The sequence below is a fragment of the Drosophila subpulchrella genome, chromosome 2L (genome assembly GCF_014743375.2).
Source record: "Drosophila subpulchrella strain 33 F10 #4 breed RU33 chromosome 2L, RU_Dsub_v1.1 Primary Assembly, whole genome shotgun sequence".
Lineage (NCBI taxonomy): Eukaryota > Metazoa > Arthropoda > Insecta > Diptera > Drosophilidae > Drosophila > Drosophila subpulchrella.
The window spans coordinates 23,888,489-23,908,931 of record NC_050610.1 but is presented as its reverse complement, the minus strand read 5'-3'; the positions used below and the strand labels follow the sequence as shown (position 1 = coordinate 23,908,931).

Below are 20,443 nucleotides of genomic sequence, written 5' to 3'. Positions count from 1 at the left end.
ACAGCGCCATGCATAATATAGATTTTACTCAAAACGCATCGACTAAAGGGAAAATTCTATGCATTTTATATCGTGCCAGAGGGCATTCATACGATGAATGTAAGTAAGTACATGCAGCATACATATTATATGTATGCAGATGGGAGTTTCATTTTGCCGTACACACGCGAAACCCACTGGCAGGAAGTCTGGGGGCATTACGTATGCTCTATGAGGACCTATCGCCACTCACCTGGGTTCCTCAATTGGTGCGTGGCAAAGAATTCATCATGTAAATAGGGTTAGCGTGTGAAGTCACTGAGCGACTAGGACTAGGACTTCCCTGATGCATAATGCATTCGATGTCTGCTTGGCAAATGACAAATTGCCAATTCAGGGCGAGGCTTCAATCTCTGAAAAAATAAAGTTTTTGTAGAAGGATCTGCACAAAAAATAATGGTGGATTAATAGCAAGCAGGTTGTATAACTCAAGGGCAGTTTTAAAAGTATTCTTAGATTCTTGCCAATATAGGTACGTCCCTAAAATGGTATATTAAGGAAAAAAGGTTTTCACTGTTTTAAAACTCTATAGATAATATTTCATCCTTTCTACTTGCCTTTAAATATTAAGAATATATTTAACTTATGTTCTATTGAACATCTGATCTGAGTAAGTAAAACCTAGATTAGAAAGTGCCATTGCATCTATTTGAAATGTTACCACATATTATTTCTTTAAATAAATGAAACATAATCCCTTTAAGCATGTAGACCTACACTCCTCATCCAACCATCTAGGACATTGAAAATATTCCGAACCGCATGCAGCTTTTGGGAAGAGGTCGCCAGAGTTGCTGTTGCAATTTCTGTTTTGAAATTGGCTTATTTAGGTATTTTTTATGCGCTCGACATTCAACGTCGACCGTGCTGTTCCCTGCTTTTCTGTGCTCTGCTGCAGGGCCCTGAAGTCCCTGGCCTTTGTTTTGTAATTGTTTCGAAAGTGGGCGGCGACGAGGGGGCGGGGCGGGATACAGTAGGCGGCGAAAGTTAACGTCATTGTCGTTTCCGAACTCGACGACGTTGGGTCGTTGTCGTTGGGCCAAAAGAAGAAGGACGACATTAGCGGCAACTGTTTTGAGTGCTGCTTCCTGCCGGTCTGTTCTTTATCGTTCCTGCACCACAGCCCAACTACCACCCACCAACCCACTAAAGGCCACCCTCCCCCACCATCTCCACCCACCACCCACTGGCCGCTTTCAAGTGGCATTCGAGTGGCAGCCATTGTGCAGCATTATGATGAAAGTTTGTGTCGCAAAATGCAAATATTTGAAAGGTAATTGAATTTGAACTTTGCCGCTCATCGTCCTCGCCTCCCACTTACTACAGCTACTCGGGCTGCCTTCTCAGTATGTCAGGTGTACGGGGCAGAAACAGCAGCGAAACTGTTCAGAAATTTAGTACTTTAACATGTTAACATTATATTTTTGTATCTTTGATTTTATTCAGCCATATTCCGATTTTTTATAAAATATGGAAGTGAATTAAATTTTTTTACAATTGATTGAATACAGAACAAAATCCCTTAAAGACTACCATAACCAATCTTAAAAATCGTATCAAATTTAGTTTGTATTCTTAATATTAAATAAACAATCCAACTTAAGTTCAATATTTCCAAAAAAATGTATAATTCTTATCAATTTCTATTTCACACTATTGTGAGAGCCCTATTATAAGTAAGAATGAACTAGTGACTAATTTTTAAATTCCACAGAATATAATTGTAATTTTCTAAATACATATACATATTTGTAACAGGGAATTAAAATTTCAAAATATTTAAAAGTTCTTTCACATTGACTCAAATACAATAGTATTACTAGTATAACCACTATTAGAATATTTTAAACTAAGATACCAAACTAGGATACCTTTCACATTTTTATATATAGCATACCATTGTTAGTTTATTTTGACGATCCTTCGTTGTACATGGATAAGAAAATGTCTCTGTTCTATTCTTGCGCAGGTCGGTGTAGTATCGAGTGCTTTAAGTGTCCGAAATCGCGCATGCAATGGCATTAAAGCTTCGACGGCAAATATTTGACAAACGGCTTACATGTTTTATTTACCCAAGCTGAATGGTCAACACAGCACGAAGCCTGAAGCGCACTCTCTCTGTCGCACTCATTTGTTTGTTGTACAAATTATATACAAAATTTGCACACTCATGAGGGCATTCAATTTCCATGTTTTCGAGAGCAAATGAAAATCTATACAAGGCCGGAAAATACTTCTGCCCCCTTCCATGTGCTCACTTTTGGGGCATGCCGCAGGTGCAGTGAACAATAAATTTTGTTGAAAATAAACAATTATTTAGACATGATTGGCTTGTTGCCTGCCATTTTTTGAGTTGTCAGTTCAGCATCTATCTGAATTCGGCTTTTGTTTTTACCTAATTGCCTTGATTGGACCAACAAGTTTGGGTGTATTTTTAAAAATAGCATGACATGTCGGAACATTTTCATAGTTCATTAATTGTGTTGATTTTGAGGCCCCTTTTTTTAAATTTACTTGGATAATTTAATATTGGACTTAAGTTTCACCATTTCACTGTTTTTCCTTAGTCGTCCGCAGTCATAAAGCGTTGTTATTAAAGGCAAACCCAAACTTAATTAGCAAAACCAGAAATTCTCCTTCTTTTCACACACTTTCTCTGTTGTGGTTACCGCCTCCCGAGCTCATTCTGGGGGCGTGGCACTGTCTAGCTCCTTGGACCGCGTCAAAGACAGTAAATTGGAGTGCAAAAGTGGTAGCTTTCTTCTGCTCTTGTCCCCGAGTCATCTTTTGTTTGTGTTAATTTCCTGCGGAGGAAGAAAAATGGAAAAAGAAATGAATTGAAATATAATTAAATTTTCACGCAACGGCAGACGCTTTACATAAATTGAATGCACATCTTGAGTGGTTCACAAACCCTGACCACTGTTGAAATATTTTACATCTTTTTAAAAAATGGAAACACAAAACGATAGAAAATATTTGTCACAGTCGAATGGTAAAACTAAATAACAAACAAAATTATTTTATTTTAGACCAAATATAACATGGTCGAAGGGCTGCTTAATACTTTCTATTTCATTTTTAGAAAAATACTATAGTACTTAATATCGTATTGAAATTAGTTTCAAAACCAACTGAACTTTCCCGCAGATCCATTGGCACCGCGAACTGCCCGTTGGACAATGACTTTTGATTGAAAGTTGCAAACGCGCTTGTGTCCAAGTATCCGAGCCAACCAGATTGGTGCCTGAAAGATGGAAAGATGGGATTTTCGCTATTTCCTGGGCTCGGCAATCAAAGTCAAAAATGCCTCACAGTTGGCGAGTAATCGAGAGGACGGGAGAGTGTGTGCCCCAGAAAACGTTGGCATCGTTTTCAGTTTTTCGTCGGTGCGTACAAATTTCTAATTTCATTAAAATTTGTTCAAAGGGCTGATGGCTGTTGGAGCCCCAGACGTTGACAGACACAAATCGACACAATAGACGTCAAACGCAGGCGGATGGGTGGGCGTAGCTGCGGACTGTGGGCGGGGCAGCTTTGGCAATCAAAGAGCGCCGATCAAAGTAGAAAATCGATTTTAATTGCAATCTAGGCGCAAAGCCTCGGCGCTCGATTAGCGGTCAAGTGGGCGAGTGTGTGACGGTGGGAAGTGGAAATTAACGGGGCGTGGCATGTCGGCCCTTGGTCCAGAGTATGCTTTACAATCCAACTTTTTTCTATTTTCATTTAAAGAACCCGATTTGTTATGCTACCGGTGATTTTTACTTACTAAAGAACTATATTTCGATGTAAGAAAAATAGTTTATCAAATCACCATCAATGGATGAGATTAAAGAAAATAAAATCAACAGTGAAAAAAATTATAAAATGTATAAGATAACAAAATGAGTCGAAGGACTTGCAAAGGTGTTGAAACTCAAGATAAAGTCTTTAATTTAGCATTTTTAGGGATACGCAAGAACTATAATGCAAAGTATAGTAACAATAATACATTTCCTTACCTATAAGATAGTTAAAAGAGTTAAAAGGACTTATAAAGTGTTAGGACTAAAGCAATACATAAGTGGAGTTGACTATTCATTGTATCAAGAGGCCTTATAAGGGTGTTTAAAATTAAGGTTACCATTATTCACTAGGGCTAGATAAGATGCATAATACAATAAATATTAAGTATAAAACAAACCAAATTATCACTAGAATTGCCATTGTATGATAACCCTCTAAGATCTTGCCACCAAGGAAAGTAAAAAACTTCGATACACCCATGAGATTTCTTTCAGTCCAAGTGTCAGTGGTTTGCCCCTAGTAGGACTGCTTTTTCCTCAGTCTTGCCAACAGCTCCAAAGGGAACACGTCTAAAACGAAAAATGCGGTGCGGTCAGTAGTATTCTTGCCAAATTTCAAGACAAAGTGTTCTCTCGGCCTTTTACCCTTTTTTAACTCAAAATTATTTAGTTTCTTATCGAAATAAATCAAAATTACCATGCTGGCAAGGAGTTTTACGCTGAACTCAATCTCGAACGTGCTGCAAAAGCAAGTTTCAAGTCTCTTGCTCTCGTCAACCTGTCGTCAGTTCAGCTCGGAGGGCAGTTTGCACTCGGAGGATGGCTATCCCAAGTTCTCGGAGCGCAAGGACCTAAAGCCCATGGAGAAAAAGGACAGGTCCAAGGTTTACGATGCCTGCTGGCAGTCGATGCGCCGCACCGAGTACAAATGCCGTTCGGACCCCGAGTTCAATGTGCACGCCTTCGTGGATGCCCGCAAACAGTGTTTGGCCGATCCCTGTGCCACCGAGATGCTGCCTATGGACCTCACCCACTACAAGCCGCAGGACATGGCCAAAAGGAGGTATCCCCGCACCTGGTTCGAGTGCATAGTCAAGCGGCGCAAACGAAAGGCCCACTGTGTGCCAATAGCGCCTCCAATGCCGCGGCGCAAGAGGACATCACTCAAGGCCAAGTGCCCCGAGGATCTGTGTGTCCTGGGAAAACTTGAACTCCATCTTACGGAACCCTGCACCTTGATGAAGCCCACGAAGTGTCCGCGATTCAAGATGCCCAACTGCTGTGTGGCCGCCCGCAATCCGGCCATATGCCGTCGACCATTCCGAAGATGTGGCAGCCGTCGTAAGACCAAGTATCCCAGTTTCTCCGAGTGCAAGCGGGATCCCTTCCCCGATGCCCGACCCATCGAGTGCAACTGCCTGCTCAAGCCGGCCATCTGCGAGATGTGGCGGCACTATCGCCGCCGGAATGGCTGATCAATGATCGCCTATTGGTTTTTAAAAATTCCTGGACGCCGGAGGACGGAGCAATCCCTCATCGGCTGTCTGCTTTTACCAAATTAGGACTAACCAAAATTTTTGTTTTACCAACGCCTACCGCATCTAAAAATTCACTAAAAAGCTCTAGCCAGCTTGCTTTTTTTGGAGCACTTTGGTAATTCTATTCAAAAATGATGTTTCGTTATACTCGTATTAAAAACATATAAAAACTGTAAGAAATTATTAAAAAAAAAACAATTTTTAAATTAAAAAGATTACGAGTATTGAGCGATCCTTCTTTCCTTACATATATAAGCATATTTGTATTAAATTGCTATTTTTAAAAATTGTAATTTCTGTAATTTTTTGTATTTTGAAGGGTAATAAGTAATATGTGTCGTTGACCAAAATGATTTCTCAAGTTTTCAGTATATAAAAGCAGAGTCAGCTGTATGTGACATATTCGTTAGCTATCTGAACAATCAATAGTAAAGCAGATTATATTCTCGTTGAGCTGGACAACCAAGATTATTATAAAATGTGTAATATCTATCCGACTTGAAGGTGAAAGTTAGCATGAATATTTGAATGCCATTTGGTAGCCGGCTGGCCAGACATGGTCGCAAAAATGCAATATGCAACAGCCCGAACCGAACGCGAATCTGTATCTGCAGATTGTACGACGAAATGTTCACAATTCCCGGGAAATAACCAAATTCCATTATACAGATACAAATCAAATTGGCAAAAGGCATTGAAAGGGATCAAACGAGGGTTGGCTGGAGTGGTGAGGGGAATATGCAAAAATCAAATTACCAGAACTTGAGAAATCGCAGACATCAGAGAGCCATAAATCAGTAAATCGAAAGGCAGGGAATCGAATCGTACATACGTATATAAGAAATTGTTACCGCTAGTTAACGGTTTATTGATGCGTCGCTTTTGGCTGAATTTATTGGCCTGGTCGTTGGTCTTTCGCTTCCTCTTCCTCACGCAAATGCAAAATGGCCAAAACCGAACAGGAGGAAAATCGTGCGAAAGCTTTGAATTGATTTGGCTCTTAGCCGCTTTCTTTAGCCGGCCAAAAAGGTTTGGTTGCCATCTACAAAATAACTGGATGGCTAAGTCTGGAAAAAAACGAAAATGCAAAATAAAATTTCAATGGATGGTGGGAATATATTAATTCGGTAAATTTAATAGCCAACGACATTGATAAAATTTCGGGAAGACTATTTAATTTTTATCTGGATAAATTTAAAATCGAACAAGAAGGAAAGCTTGCATCGGCAGGCCAAAGTTTTTATACCCTCGCAGGTCGTTCCTAAGGGAGCAATATATACAGAGCTTTCCTACTTTGAAGGCTCCAAGAAGAATCTATATTCTTGACCATGTTCATAAGCCGAATTGATCTAGCCATGTTCGTCTGTCCGCGTGAACGCGATGATCTCGGAAACTATAAAAGCTAAATAGTTTACATTACGCATGTATATTTCAGCACGGTGCCATGCCCACTCTAACGCCCACAAACAGACCAAAACTGTGGCGCCCACATTTGAAATATATAAATTTAAAATTCATTTTATTTTATTTCGCTTTTAATTGCTTAAAAAGGATTTACAAATGTAAGCATCTATATTACTCCGCCTCTACTCGATGGTATAATTATTTGAAAGTTGTTTAGCTGAGTAACGGGAATCTGATGGAAAATTTTCTAAACATCTTTTATAGTCATATTTACGGCATCTTGTCAAATTTCATTGTGTTCTCCTTATTGCAAAAGCAATTTATGACCGCCACCTCACTGATTCGGATTGCGGCCACGTAACATAAGTAATATAAGTTACCAATTTAACATTACTCTTGAGAACCGAGTAAGTTCTCAAGGATCTGTTGGAAAATCCAGGGTCGCATTTTGGAAACATCAGTGTAGACTGTGGGAATTGCCTCTCCGCATTCGGCTCCGAAGTTCACGATGCCGACTTGCTCGTAACGATTGGGATCGCTTTGGTGCGAACAGACTAGTGGGGATCCCCCGCCGACCTTGCACGTATCCTTGCCAGTCTCTCCGCCGGCGCAGATGAGGCTGTCATGAAGATTGAAGGATGCCGAATAGAGCTGTCGAAGCTTCTGCTCGCACGTAAAATTGTCCACCAACGGTACCTCGATCTTCTTCATAAGACTCGCGTGACTGACATCGTTGATGTTCTTCTTATCCCAGCCACTGACAATGCAGCGATTCCGGGTAAACTGCCGATTCGGCGACGGCAGGCAGATGAGATTTATATGTCGGGTTCGTTGAAGTGGTCTTTCGAGGAACAAAAGAGCCACGTTGTTGGCTCCTGAATTCAATTGAAAGTCCGGGTGACGCACGATCTTCCTGATGGCCACATCCTCATGTTTTCCCATCTCGGTGTCGGAACTAAGATCCCATTCGCCAGCCCGCACAATAAGCTGGCTCTCGAGGAGATTTCTGGTCGCGGTGGTGGCTGAGAGCACCACATCCGGTTTGATCAGGGAGCCACCGCCGACCGCTTGGTCGTTTCGAGCATCTAGCAGTAGCACCATCCAAGGCAGTTCCGCCTCGGCGGTGTCCTCCTCGGCGATGTTCAAGGTCAGGCTGTCACGGTTTGCGTAGCCACAGGCGGGGACGCCCGGGACCGGAAATCGTAGCTGCAAAGGCAACTGATTGTTAACAATACCCATTTACTGGTCGTAGACTGCCATTACCACATCCTTTGTCGGACAGCAGGTCTCGGCTGCAGAACATCCTTCGTGGCCAGATTGAATCCTACATAAGTTTCGCTCCACACACTCATTCTCGGGGAAGTCACCACAAAAAAGAGACTGGACTCTGTAGAGCCCCAAAAGCAAACACAATATTGAAAGTCGAACCATTCTGCTCGCTGTTATTTAATAAACTGATGTCTGCTCCTAAACTGCAGCCATACATTAGGGAAGCAAGCGAGATCGTTGTTCTTGGAGTAGATAAGGCTGTGCTATATTCGTCTGATGACAGAAAGATCAAGGTTTGGTTTGTTATCTGCCGGAGGAAGCTGACATTAAGTTAAATTGTTCGGTAAGACAGATTCGTTTTCTGAATTTTATGTTAATTTTTCGAATGGCAAATCACTAAGAATCCATCACACACGGTTTTACCAAAGCCAAAGATCAGATGAGAATGATATTTAAAATCGGCTCTAAGGTATGACAGAAATATATGTGATTTCCAAATCCAAATTATTCTACCGCATTATGGCACCTGGTTACGTAATATGATGGAACATTTTAAGTACATATCTGTATGAGTTATTTGTTTACCAATCGAATATAGTACTTCTTATCAGCAATAGTCTTTCGGTATTTCCAAAAAAATCACATAGCCAATATTAATTATACCCGTTACTCGTACAGTAAAAGGCATGAGTAGATCGACTCGTCAAGTGATTATGATCAAGAATATATATGCTTAAACGGGTCGGAAACTTCTTTCTCTGCAATGGTATAAAAATTAAAATAACCTGGAGTAATAAAGTTTTTAACGCGAAAAAAGAAACTTATCGTTCTCGTTGGACATAAAGAATTTTTTAAATGTTATTATACCTTGTAATCATCTTTCTATGTAGCGGCCATCTTAGAACACTATTTTCTTACAATCACAAATCTTTAGGTACTGTCAGCTAAAATTTTTCTGGTTCCAGTTGTAAACTGGGAATGCCCGCCCCTCCTGATACGATCTTTGACACATTATCTTGTTCCATGGATAAGGACGAGACGAAGGTGGATGGGAGTACGTTGCACCTGCCCAGCTACGCCGATCGGTATACGGATATTCCCCGTCTTATACGCTTGAAGTTCATTGCCCAGGTGTGTCCGCAACTAAGTGTTCCCGCCCTCGAATTGGCCATCAACCACGTGAAGACCACCTACAATGTGAAGTTGTACGATGAGCTCTACAAGACGCTCTGCGCTGAGGTGAGCAGGAAGTCCCTGAAGCAGGTCGAGGAGAATGGAACAAGTCAATCCCCTGATGCCAATGAGGCAAGTACTTCAAGTGGTAGGGGAAGGATCGTGGTGCCCTACGATTCCTACTGGGTGGAGGACAACACCATGGAAGCCACTCTGATGCTCCAGGAACTGGATGCGGAGCTGAATTTCAAGAAATCCAACTCGGGAAGCGCCTATGTGCGAAGGGTTCTGGAGGAGATAGGGGATCATTACGAGAAGAGCGGCAATCTTCAGATGGCAGTCAAATTTTACGCTAGAGCCAGGCCCTACTGCACCAGCAGCGACAATGTGATCAATATGTTCCGCAACCTAATCAGGGTCTCCATTTATATGCAGAACTGGTGGCACGTTTTGACCTACGTCGATGAGGCCAAGCAGTATGCCTTTGGGTTCGAGTATCTCGCCCAGGAGGTTCCGGCTCGTCTGAGCTGCGCCGCCGGTCTGGCCAACATGGGCCTCAAGATTTACAAATCTGCAGCCGATAACTTTCTGAGCACCCCCTTTGGGCGATACGATTACGATAGAATCGTAGCTCCCGAAGATGTCTCCTTCTATGCGGGACTGTGCGCCCTGGCCACTTTCGACAGGGAGAATTTGCAGCTCCGTGCCATCAATTCAGAATCGTTTAGTCCTTTTTTCCAACTTTCACCAAAAATGTGGAACATCTTGGCGAAGTTCTGCGAGGGTCAGCTCGAAACTTGTGCGGCTCTATTGCGCGAAATCGAAGATCATGTCAGGCTGGATGTCTATCTCTATCCACATGTCAACACCCTTTACGAGATGATCATGGGCAGACTGCTTAAGAAAAGAGACAGGAAAACAATGACTGATATTGTAAAAAAAAGACATAAATCGTCGTAAAAGCTATTGTTTAAAAAATAATAATTATAAAGCTTGATTCCATTTAGCTAATGAAGGTTCATGTATTTATCTTGAATAATAAGCTTATGTTAAGTCGTGAAGGCCATTGCTAAAAAATAATATTTGTAAAGCTTGAACCGATTACTTTCAGTTAAGGCATTCGAACTCTTGCCAATCTATACATTTTTGACTTGATTCTTAAGCTGTTTGAATATTTTTCCATTATTTCCTAAAGGTAACTTCAAGTAAGCCCTAGAAAACAATGTGCAGAAATGTTAAACAAATAGTTCACAATTGCACTTCTTGTCACATTTTTGCTAAATCCTTAAAAAGTTTTTCAGTAAAAGCGTCTTCAGTTTCCTTAACAATATAGGCACAGCAACAACAACAACAAATATAATTAAATTTTTCGTATGTTCAGTAGAACGAACGAGCAAACTTCAAATCTCGCTAAGAAGAAAGAATTTGGCAAAGGACGAAGGATGACGAAACCCAGCGGATAGTGAAAGGTACTGAGGAGCAGTGAAATCCTGAAATATTGCACAGTTGAAGTGATTTTTATGAACTCTTCAAAAGTAGCTCAGTGAAAGGCGCATAGACAGTGGAAGAAGTTGGCCCGTTTGTGCAACATAAAGGTTCCCGGCACGCTAACGAGCTTAAAGATGTAGCACAAAGTGCGCACTGAAATTGCATCCATAATGGCGCCCAAGGGGGTGGTATGATATAATGCTCCTTGGACCATCACCCCCGTAGCGCATCTTAGCATCCTCCCACTTACGGATAAAGGTGATTTCCATTGAAAAGCTGCGCCCAAGTCTGGAAAATTCAGTTAAGTGGCCAAAGGTCAAGAGCAGATCAGTTTTGAGGGCTCCGAAGCGATAGCCCATCTCGCTGTTTGAGATAAGGTTTTTTTAGGTATTGCATGGAATATTAATTTAATTGGTTTGTTGTCTTTGTTTAATATATTTTTCACAACTCAGTAAATAAATATTTTATTTTATGGTAAAAGAATAAAATTTACTACTATTTGTATGCATAAGTATATACATATATTGTGCATTTTTTTATAAATTTCTTACATTTGAAATAACCAACCTTTTCAATTTATTTGAAAACCAAAAAAAATTAGTCCTATTGTCATGCAGTTTTTCATAACTTTTTCCCTAATGTACACTGGTTTAAGGTAGAAATTATGTTAAATTTTTGATTAGCACTCACAAAAGTGAAAATGCTGGATTAAAAAGCAAACAAGACCTTGTGAAATACCAATTTTCGGGGCAGCAGAGACACCTGAACTGAAAACTATTGGAGGAAAACGATGCAGAAGGGGTCGGGGCTGATCTTCCTCCATTTCGCAGCAGTGAAAAACTTCAGCCAGACATTGTGTTGAGTAATTCTTTTGTAATGCGGAAGGAAGCTCAAAACAACACAGTGCACAGCGATTTCCTAAAGAGGGAACGGGGAGTTTCGGAAAAAACTTTAAGACAAAGCACAGATCTGACCTACGTGGGTGGGGAAAATTGGGTGGTAAAGGGGTTCGCAGATAAATTGCTGCAGTGTTTAGTTAATACTTCTGGCCGTCCTGCGCCTTGGCCTTTCGTCCTCGGCTCCTGCCGCCTCCAATTCAACAGGACTCCGACGGAACTGCGAGGCAGCCTCGCAGCTCAGATACAAGGAACAAGGAACAGCAGCTGGCTGGACAAGTTTATCTTTTGTTACATTGACTTCCGCTAAAAAATACTAAACTAGAAAACATTCTTCTCCGCCTTCCATTCACTGCCTTTCAGTTTTATTTGCCAGCGTTTCTTACAGGTTAGCGTCAAAATCCTGCAGCAGGAACAGTGGCAGCCAGGAAAAGTTAAGCAGAAATTAAAACGCAGCTGGGCCATCCACAGTGGTCAAAAATTGTACATTACGGATTTACGATATACGGCCGACAACGATTTTTGACTTTTAATAAGACAATTAGTATTCGTAACTAACATAAAACATGTTATATAAATAAGTTAAAAAGTGCTTTAGCCCACCCATCATTCTAAATAGTTTCTAGGCATTTAAGTTAAGACTCAAATGATCTTATGCAACCTAGTTTAAAACTGCTCTAAGCCTGAAAGACCGAAGATTTATATTTGGTAGATCGCAGGAGCCCCTCATTTCCTTGCCAATGGGTATTTTAGATTTGACATTTTTATCCGATATTGGACTGCCGCTACAAATTGGAGTGTGGAAAATGGACTCGCCAGACGGTGGAACGCGTGGCCACATCCTGGCCATGGTGGTGCGCGTGTGCGCGGTGACTGCGATTACCTACTACAGTGCCAAGTGGATGCTGGGTGCCCTGGATCCCAATAGCAAGATGCGCAAGAAGGCCAAACAGGTGGCGGAGCAGCAGTTGCGGAAGCTGAACTCCTCGGCGGCCCAGAAGTTCCGCACCCGGGACTTCAACGAGCACGAGGTGGTGATCGCCTCACATCTGGTGACCCCGGAGGACATCGATGTCAGTTGGGCGGACATAGCTGGATTGGATGGGGTTATCCAGGAACTCAGGGAGACAGTGGTGCTGCCAGTTCGCCATCGTGAACTCTTCCGACGATCTCAACTCTGGCGGGCTCCCAAGGGAGTCCTTCTCCATGGACCTCCAGGATGTGGCAAGACCCTCATAGCCAAGGCCATTGCCAAGGATGCCGGGATGCGGTTCATCAACCTGGATGTGGCCGTCCTCACAGACAAGTGGTATGGCGAAAGCCAGAAGCTGGCCACTGCCGTCTTCACCCTGGCCCAGAAGATCCAGCCCTGCATCATTTTCATTGACGAAATCGAATCCTTTTTGAGGATGCGCGGCAGTGGCGATCACGAGGCCACCGCCATGATGAAGACCCAGTTCATGCTGCAGTGGGATGGCCTGATGAGCAGTGCCAACGTTTGTGTCCTTGTCCTGGGCGCCACCAATAGGCCACAGGATCTGGACAAGGCCATCCTCCGCCGAATGCCAGCTCAATTTCACATCGGAGTGCCGCATGACAGCCAGCGACAGGCCATCCTTCGGCTGATCCTGCAGAGCGAGCAGCTGAACCCCTCGGTAAACCTCAAGGAACTGGCCCGATTGACCCCGGGATTTTCGGGATCCGATCTGCGTGAGTTGTGTCGCCACGCCTCCATGTACCGCATGCGACTTTTTATGCGCGAAAATCTAAATATGGGCGAGGGCGCCGGCGAGGGGGAGTTCCAGTGGGATTTCGAGTGCAAGGATCAGAGCCTACAGGACTCCCAGCAACTGGAGATCCACATGGATGACCTGCTCAAGTCGCTGACCGTCATGAAGGTGTCCAAGTTTGAGGCGCACAACGCCTTCGTCGAAAAGGATCTGGAACTGGATTGATGTCCTTGATGGAAATTTTAAATCCTTGATGAAAAGGGGCCATAATATCGTTCTGAGTCCCGAAAATAAAAGCTGTTCACGCTTTATCAACCAAACAGGAAACAAATTAGCAGTTTTATCTTGTTTTCTTAAGATAATTTCGTAATCGGATGATTAAAGTGTTTTGTGGTATATTCGAAAATAAATCAAAGGTTTGAAAATCTATCGACTTTAGTAAAATTATGAATATAAATCTTTTTTAAATCTAGCAAATATTTTTAATAGGTGTTACAAAAGGATCCAAAATAATGGTCTTATTATATTATTTATCTCATACAATTTCTCGCCACCAGTTAATTTTCTTCGGTATTATCCTGGCTATTTCTATACGGTAGCACCCACTCTATAGCCCATCCTACCCAGTTAGTAACGCCCCACACTGTCGGCCTGACCAATATTTTTCACATTTCATGGCATCAAGAGTTTTTTCAGCCATGAAGAACAGCGAGAAATCTGCAAAAAAAAGACTGCAACCAGAAGAGTCTATGAAAGAACAGCAGCAGCAGCACAGTGGCAACAAAAACTCAAAATAACAACGGCTACGACAGCAACAACAAAAAATCTTTTATGTAAAATTGAATATTCATAAGTTGTTTCACAGAAGCGGCAGAAGCCTAACTACGGGCCTCAGCCTCCGCCTCGTTTGCTTCTGGTATACCCTAGCGAATGGTCTTTTATTTTTTGTATAAATCTGAAATTCAGCATGGAACTTAATTAAAAAATGGAGTATATGAAAAATGGTCTCTGATAATGAAGTAGAAATGTTCATTGTTGCATACCTACTCATTTTTTTCATCTACCATTTCTTTTTGTAAACAAGTATGAAGAGTTAAAATCAAAATTTGTTGATTAAATACTAAAGGATCACTTAACTTATTTCCTTATAGTAAAAATATAAAAGTTTCGTTAAAGTTAAAGTTAAGTAAAATTAAATTAAATTCCATTTATCTTTCAAAATCCATTTTGTAATATATGTAAAATGTATTGGTTATTTATTATCTTTAAATGTACTATTTATTTATTAAAGAGTACTTTAAGATTCGGTCTTTGAAACAAAGATTTCGTTACAATTGGTTGCTATTGTTGTTGCATTGGACGGGCAGTTGATTGTTTTTGTGTGTAGTTTTGTTTGGCTGAGTGAACCTGCAGACGCTTCCGTGCCACGCCCCCGCCTCATCACCCGCCCCCACACACTTACCCACACATACAGACGCACACACACACATGCACAGGGATGCAGCACACATGCACTGGCAAAAGCTGCCGTTGTTTGCTATTTTGTCATGCAAATTGTATTTATTGCGGCCAAAAACCAACAACAACGGGAGCTGGGCGCTCAGAGATAGGGGGGCGGAGACAACCCCGCCACGCCCCCTTGTAATTGTTTGCTATTTGTCATTGTGTGCGTGTGAGGGTGGCAGTGGGAGGGAAAATGGAAGGGAGCCACGTGTGTGTGTGCTCCATTGTAAACAAGAAAATTGACTGCCGTCGGCGGCCTGTAAACTTGGGAGCACATTTCCCGAATTCCCCGAATCGCAATGTATTTCCCGAAATTCAAAGGGGCTAAGCCCGTTAGCAATTTGATCGTTTTTCTGATAGAAAATTTACAAGGAACTACTTATAAGAAAAGGCCTCTACCAGGGTGTAAAATAAAATCTTAATGGCATACAAAATTCAGATTGATCGTCACGGGTTCAACGTTTTTTTTTGCTTGATAAGCTTTAATATACTTTATATTTAATATTAAACAGAGAGCTGTGGCCGATCGAACGACAGTTCCCAATTGGAAGCAAAAGCATTCGCAATGCTAGCCTTAATCAGTCTCCTATTGTTTGTTTTTCCCTTTCCCGTACTAAACCAATTTCTCGATGGCGAGTGTGGAACTCATCCCAATGGCTATATAGCGAATAGTTCATCGAGTCCCTGGATTGCTTTTCTGCACACCACTGATTACGTATTCGTATGCGCAGGAACTCTGATCACTCACAGTTCGTATTTATTTATTTTTATAATATCAGCTCTTGTTCAAATTTCAGTAAATAATCAATGTTTTATAATATTTTTGCAGAACTAATACTGACTGCAGCGCATTGCGTAATGGCCAACGCGGAACTGTAAGTAAACTTTAAAAAAATGGAGGAAGATTTGAGTGAAAATATTTCATTCGCTTTGCAGAGTAGCTCGTCTTGGGGAGTTTGGGGGAACCCTTGAAGAAAACACCCCATCAGTGGAGCACGAGGTAAGGGAATACTGGAAACACCCCTTCTACGATATAGACGCAAATGCCAACGATGTAGCAGTGCTCGAGCTGGCCACAAGTGTGGTATATACAGGTGAGTTTGGTTTCACTTGGTTATATTCACACGATATGCTTAACACTGAATTATTTTCCGCGTAGACAACATTAGGCCCATTTGCATAGTGTGGGATCGTTCTTGGAAATTCTACATTGATAATATTCCGATACTAAAGGGTCCCGTAAGGGGCAAGCCCGAAAATGAGAATGACAGTGGACACAAAATAATGGAAGTCCGGCGGCAGTCTCCGGAAATGTGCCCCAACCATATCGGTACCTTAACATATACTTTATCGAGCAATCAGTTCTGCGCGGGAAACTCAGAAAGTAATCTTTGCAACGCCGATTGCAGCAGTCCTGTGGGAGCATGGGTTCTGCACCAAAATTCGCTAAGATTTGTCCAAGTTGGTATTGCCACCACGAATCAAAGGTGCAGTGTGCCAAGTATTTACACTGATGTTCTAAGCCACATAGATTTTATTCTCCGGGTATGGCGGTATTACGGCCAAGATCAAAGTCCATCAATCCCAAGCTTTACGACAACGACAATAGCACCGAAAATGAATTTCGATTGGGGTTCAAGAAGAGAGGATTTGGATCAACTAAGATATTAAGATAAACCTCTAGGTATTTACCTAACAATAGTGAGATTGTCAAAATTACTTAAGCATCTTAAATAATATGATTAATTTTTGGCTAAAAACAAAATATTCTCCTAGGATGAACTGATTAGTAGGCTAATTTGATAGTAGCTGAAATTTACGATTATATTGCGGCCGTTTTCCTAGACGGTTTTATGTTAATCGCTGTAATAAAATCCCAGCCAGCTGTGGCCCTTCTACAACTGTCTGCTGAAAGGCATAATTGAGCCAAGAGAAACTTTACGAGAAAGGATTTCACCAGCCAACAATCCACTTATTTATATGCTGTTTCAGAGTCATATAAAACTTGAAGCTCTCAGTCGATAAATTTTAATGAGGCACTATGTTAAGTGATTCCAAAGGCAGGAAATTAGATAGCATTTTACCAGTTAAAATAGGCCAAGTTTCGATGCACCGCAGAATTTATGTGGCAATCGAATTTTGTTTCACGTATGTAAAAATATTTCCCCATTTTTTTGGCTCATCATTTTATTTATATATTAATCTCATAAGTCCTTCAGTTGGCTATTTCAATTAAAATGTGCACTTCCGCAAGCCACTTGACAATTAACACACTCTTTAAATGACAATTTCTTTGCCCAACCGTTGATAAACTGCATAATTTATGTAATTTGCTTCACCAACAGACACACTCACGAGCTCTCATTGATGACAATTATTTGAAATACTTTTAAGTGAGTGGGCAAAAGTTTATTGAATTAATAATTAACTGCAATTGCGTAATACAAAATTTATTTTATTGCTGTCATCAAGTGGCTGGGCGGAGCCGAACCCCTGTGCATCATTAAATTATTTTGGTTGCATTCATAATTTAATTGATTTAAATGGAAATAGCGATTTCTCTGTCAATTATCGCACCCCCTTTCTAGCACACTGGCCCCACAGAATGTGCTGGCTTAGAATAATTGATGACATTTGATATTAATTACACTTTACAATCCAACTTGAAACCCTTAATTGTAAATTGCACATCCTATTTTTTGCCGCCGCATTCCGGCAGTTCTCGAGGCTTTAACTAATTTCATTATTATGCATTAATCATGCACCGCATGTTAATAAATATTAATGTCCTTCGGCAGCCAGCAAACTGCCAATTTTAGCCCATAAAATTTCCGGGAATTTTGCATAAAAGTGTACTGATTTATGGCGTTGCCCAACAAAAAAAGCAGACAAGTTCATTCAGCGAGTGGGTTGTAAAAAATCATGCACAAATAGCAATTAATTATCTAGTAATGAAACGAAATTGTTTCGCGTAGCGTTGAAACGGCCTATCCATACCCTTAACAGAATTTAAAGCTTGAACTATAACATAAAATATGAATTGCTTTAGTATTAGGAACGAAATAAATCTTAGAAGTTTGTTTAAACCTTTATAAGTCCTCAAATACTTTAAAATATTATTCGCTTTGCCAACGTTTTAATATAAACCCTCTTCTGCAGCAAATCTTGTTTAATATATACTGTACCTTTTTGGCACTGCAGAAGAGTATCATTTTGGTGGTTCTTGTGGCCATTTGTTGCATTCGGTACAATACTCGTTGTATCAGTCATTAAACGCATCTGTGTGACTGGAAAAAATGGTGGAAAAAACTATAAAACTCCTTTGTAAGGACACAAAAAATGAGAGACAGAATGAACGGAGAAAAGGGGTCCACAGGATTGTAGGGACTTCAGTCCTTTGAGGGAAATGGCAAAAACTGTGCTTTTGCCCATGACCATTCCTATTTCCTTTGGCCATTTCTAAAATTTGCATTTTTCATGCCACAATGTATAAAATTCATATTTATAAATCTTTTAACTGCACACACCACACCAAACACAAAATGGGACACATCAAAAAGCCAAAGCACAGACAGAAGTAAAAATGTGAAAATAGGAAATGAAAATGAAAAAAAATAAATACAAACCAAATGCCAGGCAGTAAAGGCAGGTCGACTCTATAAGCCACTTTCTTTAAAAAAGTCACATAAAAATATTCTATGAATATATATTATTCCATAAAATAAATCTAAGTTCCTCTTTCAATTTTAATATTATAGTTTCAGAGTAATGTCTTAGTTTAAACCACACATTTTATTAAATGATATGGTTATTAAATACCTGACCTTTCCTCAGGGTATTTATGATTTTTATTATACGACCCTGAGAAGTGTATCTAAGAAACCGAAATAAAAACAAGACAAACCCATTCACACTCGCCGCACAAAAAAGAGCAACACCAAAGGGGGAGATATAAAAATGTGTTGCAAGTCAGAAGTGAATGAATGAATGAATGTGAATGAATATGACTTTGCCACACCGAGCAGAACACAATAAAAATGTTAGGACCTCGCCGGCCAGTGGGTGGTGAACTCGGGCGGAACCCGAGGGCCAGGAAGCGGAAGGGAAAGGGAAAGGGAAAGCGGGGAGACCGGAAGTGGAGCGCACGGAATGAGACACCGCTGCACGGCGCTGTGATTTTTCATTTGGAGCGATTTTCCTTGGGCTTCCTTGGGGCAACAGTTGTGGCCAGAAGTGGGAAACTGAACGCGTGCGGCATGCAACTGCAAAGTGACCATGCGACCACGTCTGCTGCATGTATTAAAAAAATTGCTTAGCCCTTCAGCCTCTCACTGCTGCATGTATAAGGGATTCCCTTATTTTTGGTCTTTGAATAATAAACGAGTCCTGGCCTTTTTGGGCATTTCATTTTATATACTCTTGCAGGTTTTCTGTTTTGTGGCTTACTTATAAAATTAAGTACTTAAAATGAAAATAAAGTATTTTGAAACTTTCGCAGACTTTAATAGAAAATATATTTATTATTTACTCATTTCCCTTTATTATTAAATTTTAAATTAATTTAAAAAGAAGGTAAGGAATGGGTATTTATTTTAAGCATTCCCTTATTCGTGTATTCAGGGATGTTATGCACATATTGTATGCATTTGAAATTCATAACATTTTTATTAGTAGCGAAGGAGCAGCTTGCACAAATTTTGTAGCTCACCTTGCAGCGCACGCCACCTTATATTTGCCTCCGATTCCGAAAGTAAGCATCTCTGGCGTTGCCATTTTAATTTTAGCCTGCCACGCGTTTGCAGAAATTAGCGTGATGCACTCCCCATTTCCATTTGCAACCTCCCCGGCACTCAGATACATTTAACTTTCGGTCGACGTTCGAGGCGTTGACGCTGCATTTTTCACTGCACGCTTAAGAACTTTGCTGCACCAAAGTTCTTCAAATAAAATGCTGGAAAGGAAGTTTGGGATGGAGGCTGGAAGTCAAGAAGGAGCCTCTCATCAACTTTGCCTGGCTGGCAGGAAATTTTTCAACACAGGAAACAAAATTTCAAATAAAAAACATTTTAAAAAATCTTTAAATAAAAATAACTCGATTATTTAATTGATTTTCGAATACAATAATGATACAATAATAACTTACAAATTACAATTTAACGAAATTAGAATTTTAATAATAAACTTACTTAATGAAATCTAAAATAATAGGTATTATCCCCTTCTCACAAAAAATACTTATATTGTTTTATTTTTTATTTTAAAAAGTTGTTGCTTGTCCTTATTAAGGACCATTGAAACGCGATTATTTTAAGCACTTAAACAACTTAACTAAAATGTTTATATAATTGTGTGGCTCTTACGGAGAGATCTTCTTTGGTAGGGACCCAATTTGGGAGGACCTTAAGAACAGTTTTCTCTATTAAATAAGGATATACCTTTATAACTCCTGATTTCTCTGTGTGCAGGATGTAGGAAGCTGCTGATGACTATCTCTGCTCGTTGGTGCCGTCTACCTGTCGCTGGCATTCTAATTAGCGTTGACTCGCCCCACCTGCTCCCTTGTCCCCCATCCCCGTGAACTTTGACTTCTTGGGCCGATCATAGAGCGCTTCGTTAGT

General features: G+C 40.7%; 5 protein-coding genes across 6 annotated transcripts; 4 read left to right on the top strand and 1 right to left on the bottom strand.

The window, feature by feature from the left end:
• The first annotated feature begins 4,357 nt into the window (after positions 1-4,357).
• Positions 4,358-5,575, top strand: LOC119547357. Its single transcript, XM_037854174.1, has one exon. The coding sequence runs from the start codon at positions 4,523-4,525 to the stop codon at positions 5,297-5,299; it is 777 nt and encodes a 258-aa protein (XP_037710102.1). The 5' UTR covers positions 4,358-4,522; the 3' UTR covers positions 5,300-5,575.
• Positions 5,576-6,864: 1,289 nt separating this feature from the next.
• Positions 6,865-8,261, bottom strand: LOC119546941 (phenoloxidase-activating factor 2-like). The gene is made up of 2 exons (XM_037853578.1): positions 8,030-8,261; positions 6,865-7,972 (listed from the first exon to the last, which is right to left on the bottom strand). Exons 1-2 carry the CDS (start codon positions 8,195-8,197, stop codon positions 7,157-7,159), a joined length of 984 nt encoding a protein of 327 aa, XP_037709506.1. The 5' UTR covers positions 8,198-8,261; the 3' UTR covers positions 6,865-7,156.
• A 102-nt stretch (positions 8,262-8,363) lies between these two features.
• LOC119547463 (COP9 signalosome complex subunit 1) lies at positions 8,364-10,214 on the top strand. Of its 2 annotated transcripts, none has more exons than XM_037854349.1 (2): positions 8,364-8,378; positions 9,001-10,214. In XM_037854349.1, the coding sequence occupies exon 2, from the start codon at positions 9,014-9,016 to the stop codon at positions 10,166-10,168; it is 1,155 nt and encodes a 384-aa protein (XP_037710277.1). In that variant the 5' UTR covers positions 8,364-8,378; positions 9,001-9,013; the 3' UTR covers positions 10,169-10,214. The 2 variants fall into 2 exon arrangements, with proteins under 2 accessions (XP_037710277.1, XP_037710276.1); XM_037854348.1 differs by lacking the exon at positions 8,364-8,378 and adding an exon at positions 8,397-8,504.
• A 2,106-nt stretch (positions 10,215-12,320) lies between these two features.
• Positions 12,321-13,751, top strand: LOC119547358 (ATPase family AAA domain-containing protein 1-A). The gene has a single exon (XM_037854175.1). The coding sequence runs from the start codon at positions 12,333-12,335 to the stop codon at positions 13,545-13,547; it is 1,215 nt and encodes a 404-aa protein (XP_037710103.1). The 5' UTR covers positions 12,321-12,332; the 3' UTR covers positions 13,548-13,751.
• Positions 13,752-15,382: 1,631 nt separating this feature from the next.
• On the top strand, positions 15,383-16,726 carry LOC119548116 (CLIP domain-containing serine protease B15-like). Its single transcript, XM_037855212.1, has 4 exons — positions 15,383-15,574; positions 15,655-15,700; positions 15,762-15,919; positions 15,985-16,726. Exons 1-4 carry the CDS (start codon positions 15,391-15,393, stop codon positions 16,494-16,496), a joined length of 900 nt encoding a protein of 299 aa, XP_037711140.1. The 5' UTR covers positions 15,383-15,390; the 3' UTR covers positions 16,497-16,726.
• The last annotated feature ends 3,717 nt before the right edge of the window (positions 16,727-20,443 follow it).

Coding starts and splice junctions, on each gene's coding strand:
- LOC119547357 (XM_037854174.1), top strand. CDS start 4,523: ATGCTGGCAAGGAGTTTTACGCTGAACTCAATCTCGAACGTGCTGCAA.
- LOC119546941 (XM_037853578.1), bottom strand. CDS start 8,197: ATGGTTCGACTTTCAATATTGTGTTTGCTTTTGGGGCTCTACAGAGTC. Junction 7,973..8,029: donor GCTGTCCGACAAAGGATGTG/GTAATGGCAGTC, acceptor TTGCCTTTGCAG/CTACGATTTCCGGTCCCGGG.
- LOC119547463 (XM_037854349.1), top strand. CDS start 9,014: ATGCCCGCCCCTCCTGATACGATCTTTGACACATTATCTTGTTCCATG.
- LOC119547358 (XM_037854175.1), top strand. CDS start 12,333: ATGGGTATTTTAGATTTGACATTTTTATCCGATATTGGACTGCCGCTA.
- LOC119548116 (XM_037855212.1), top strand. CDS start 15,391: ATGCTAGCCTTAATCAGTCTCCTATTGTTTGTTTTTCCCTTTCCCGTA. Junction 15,701..15,761: donor GTAATGGCCAACGCGGAACT/GTAAGTAAACTT, acceptor TTCGCTTTGCAG/AGTAGCTCGTCTTGGGGAGT. Junction 15,920..15,984: donor CACAAGTGTGGTATATACAG/GTGAGTTTGGTT, acceptor TTTTCCGCGTAG/ACAACATTAGGCCCATTTGC.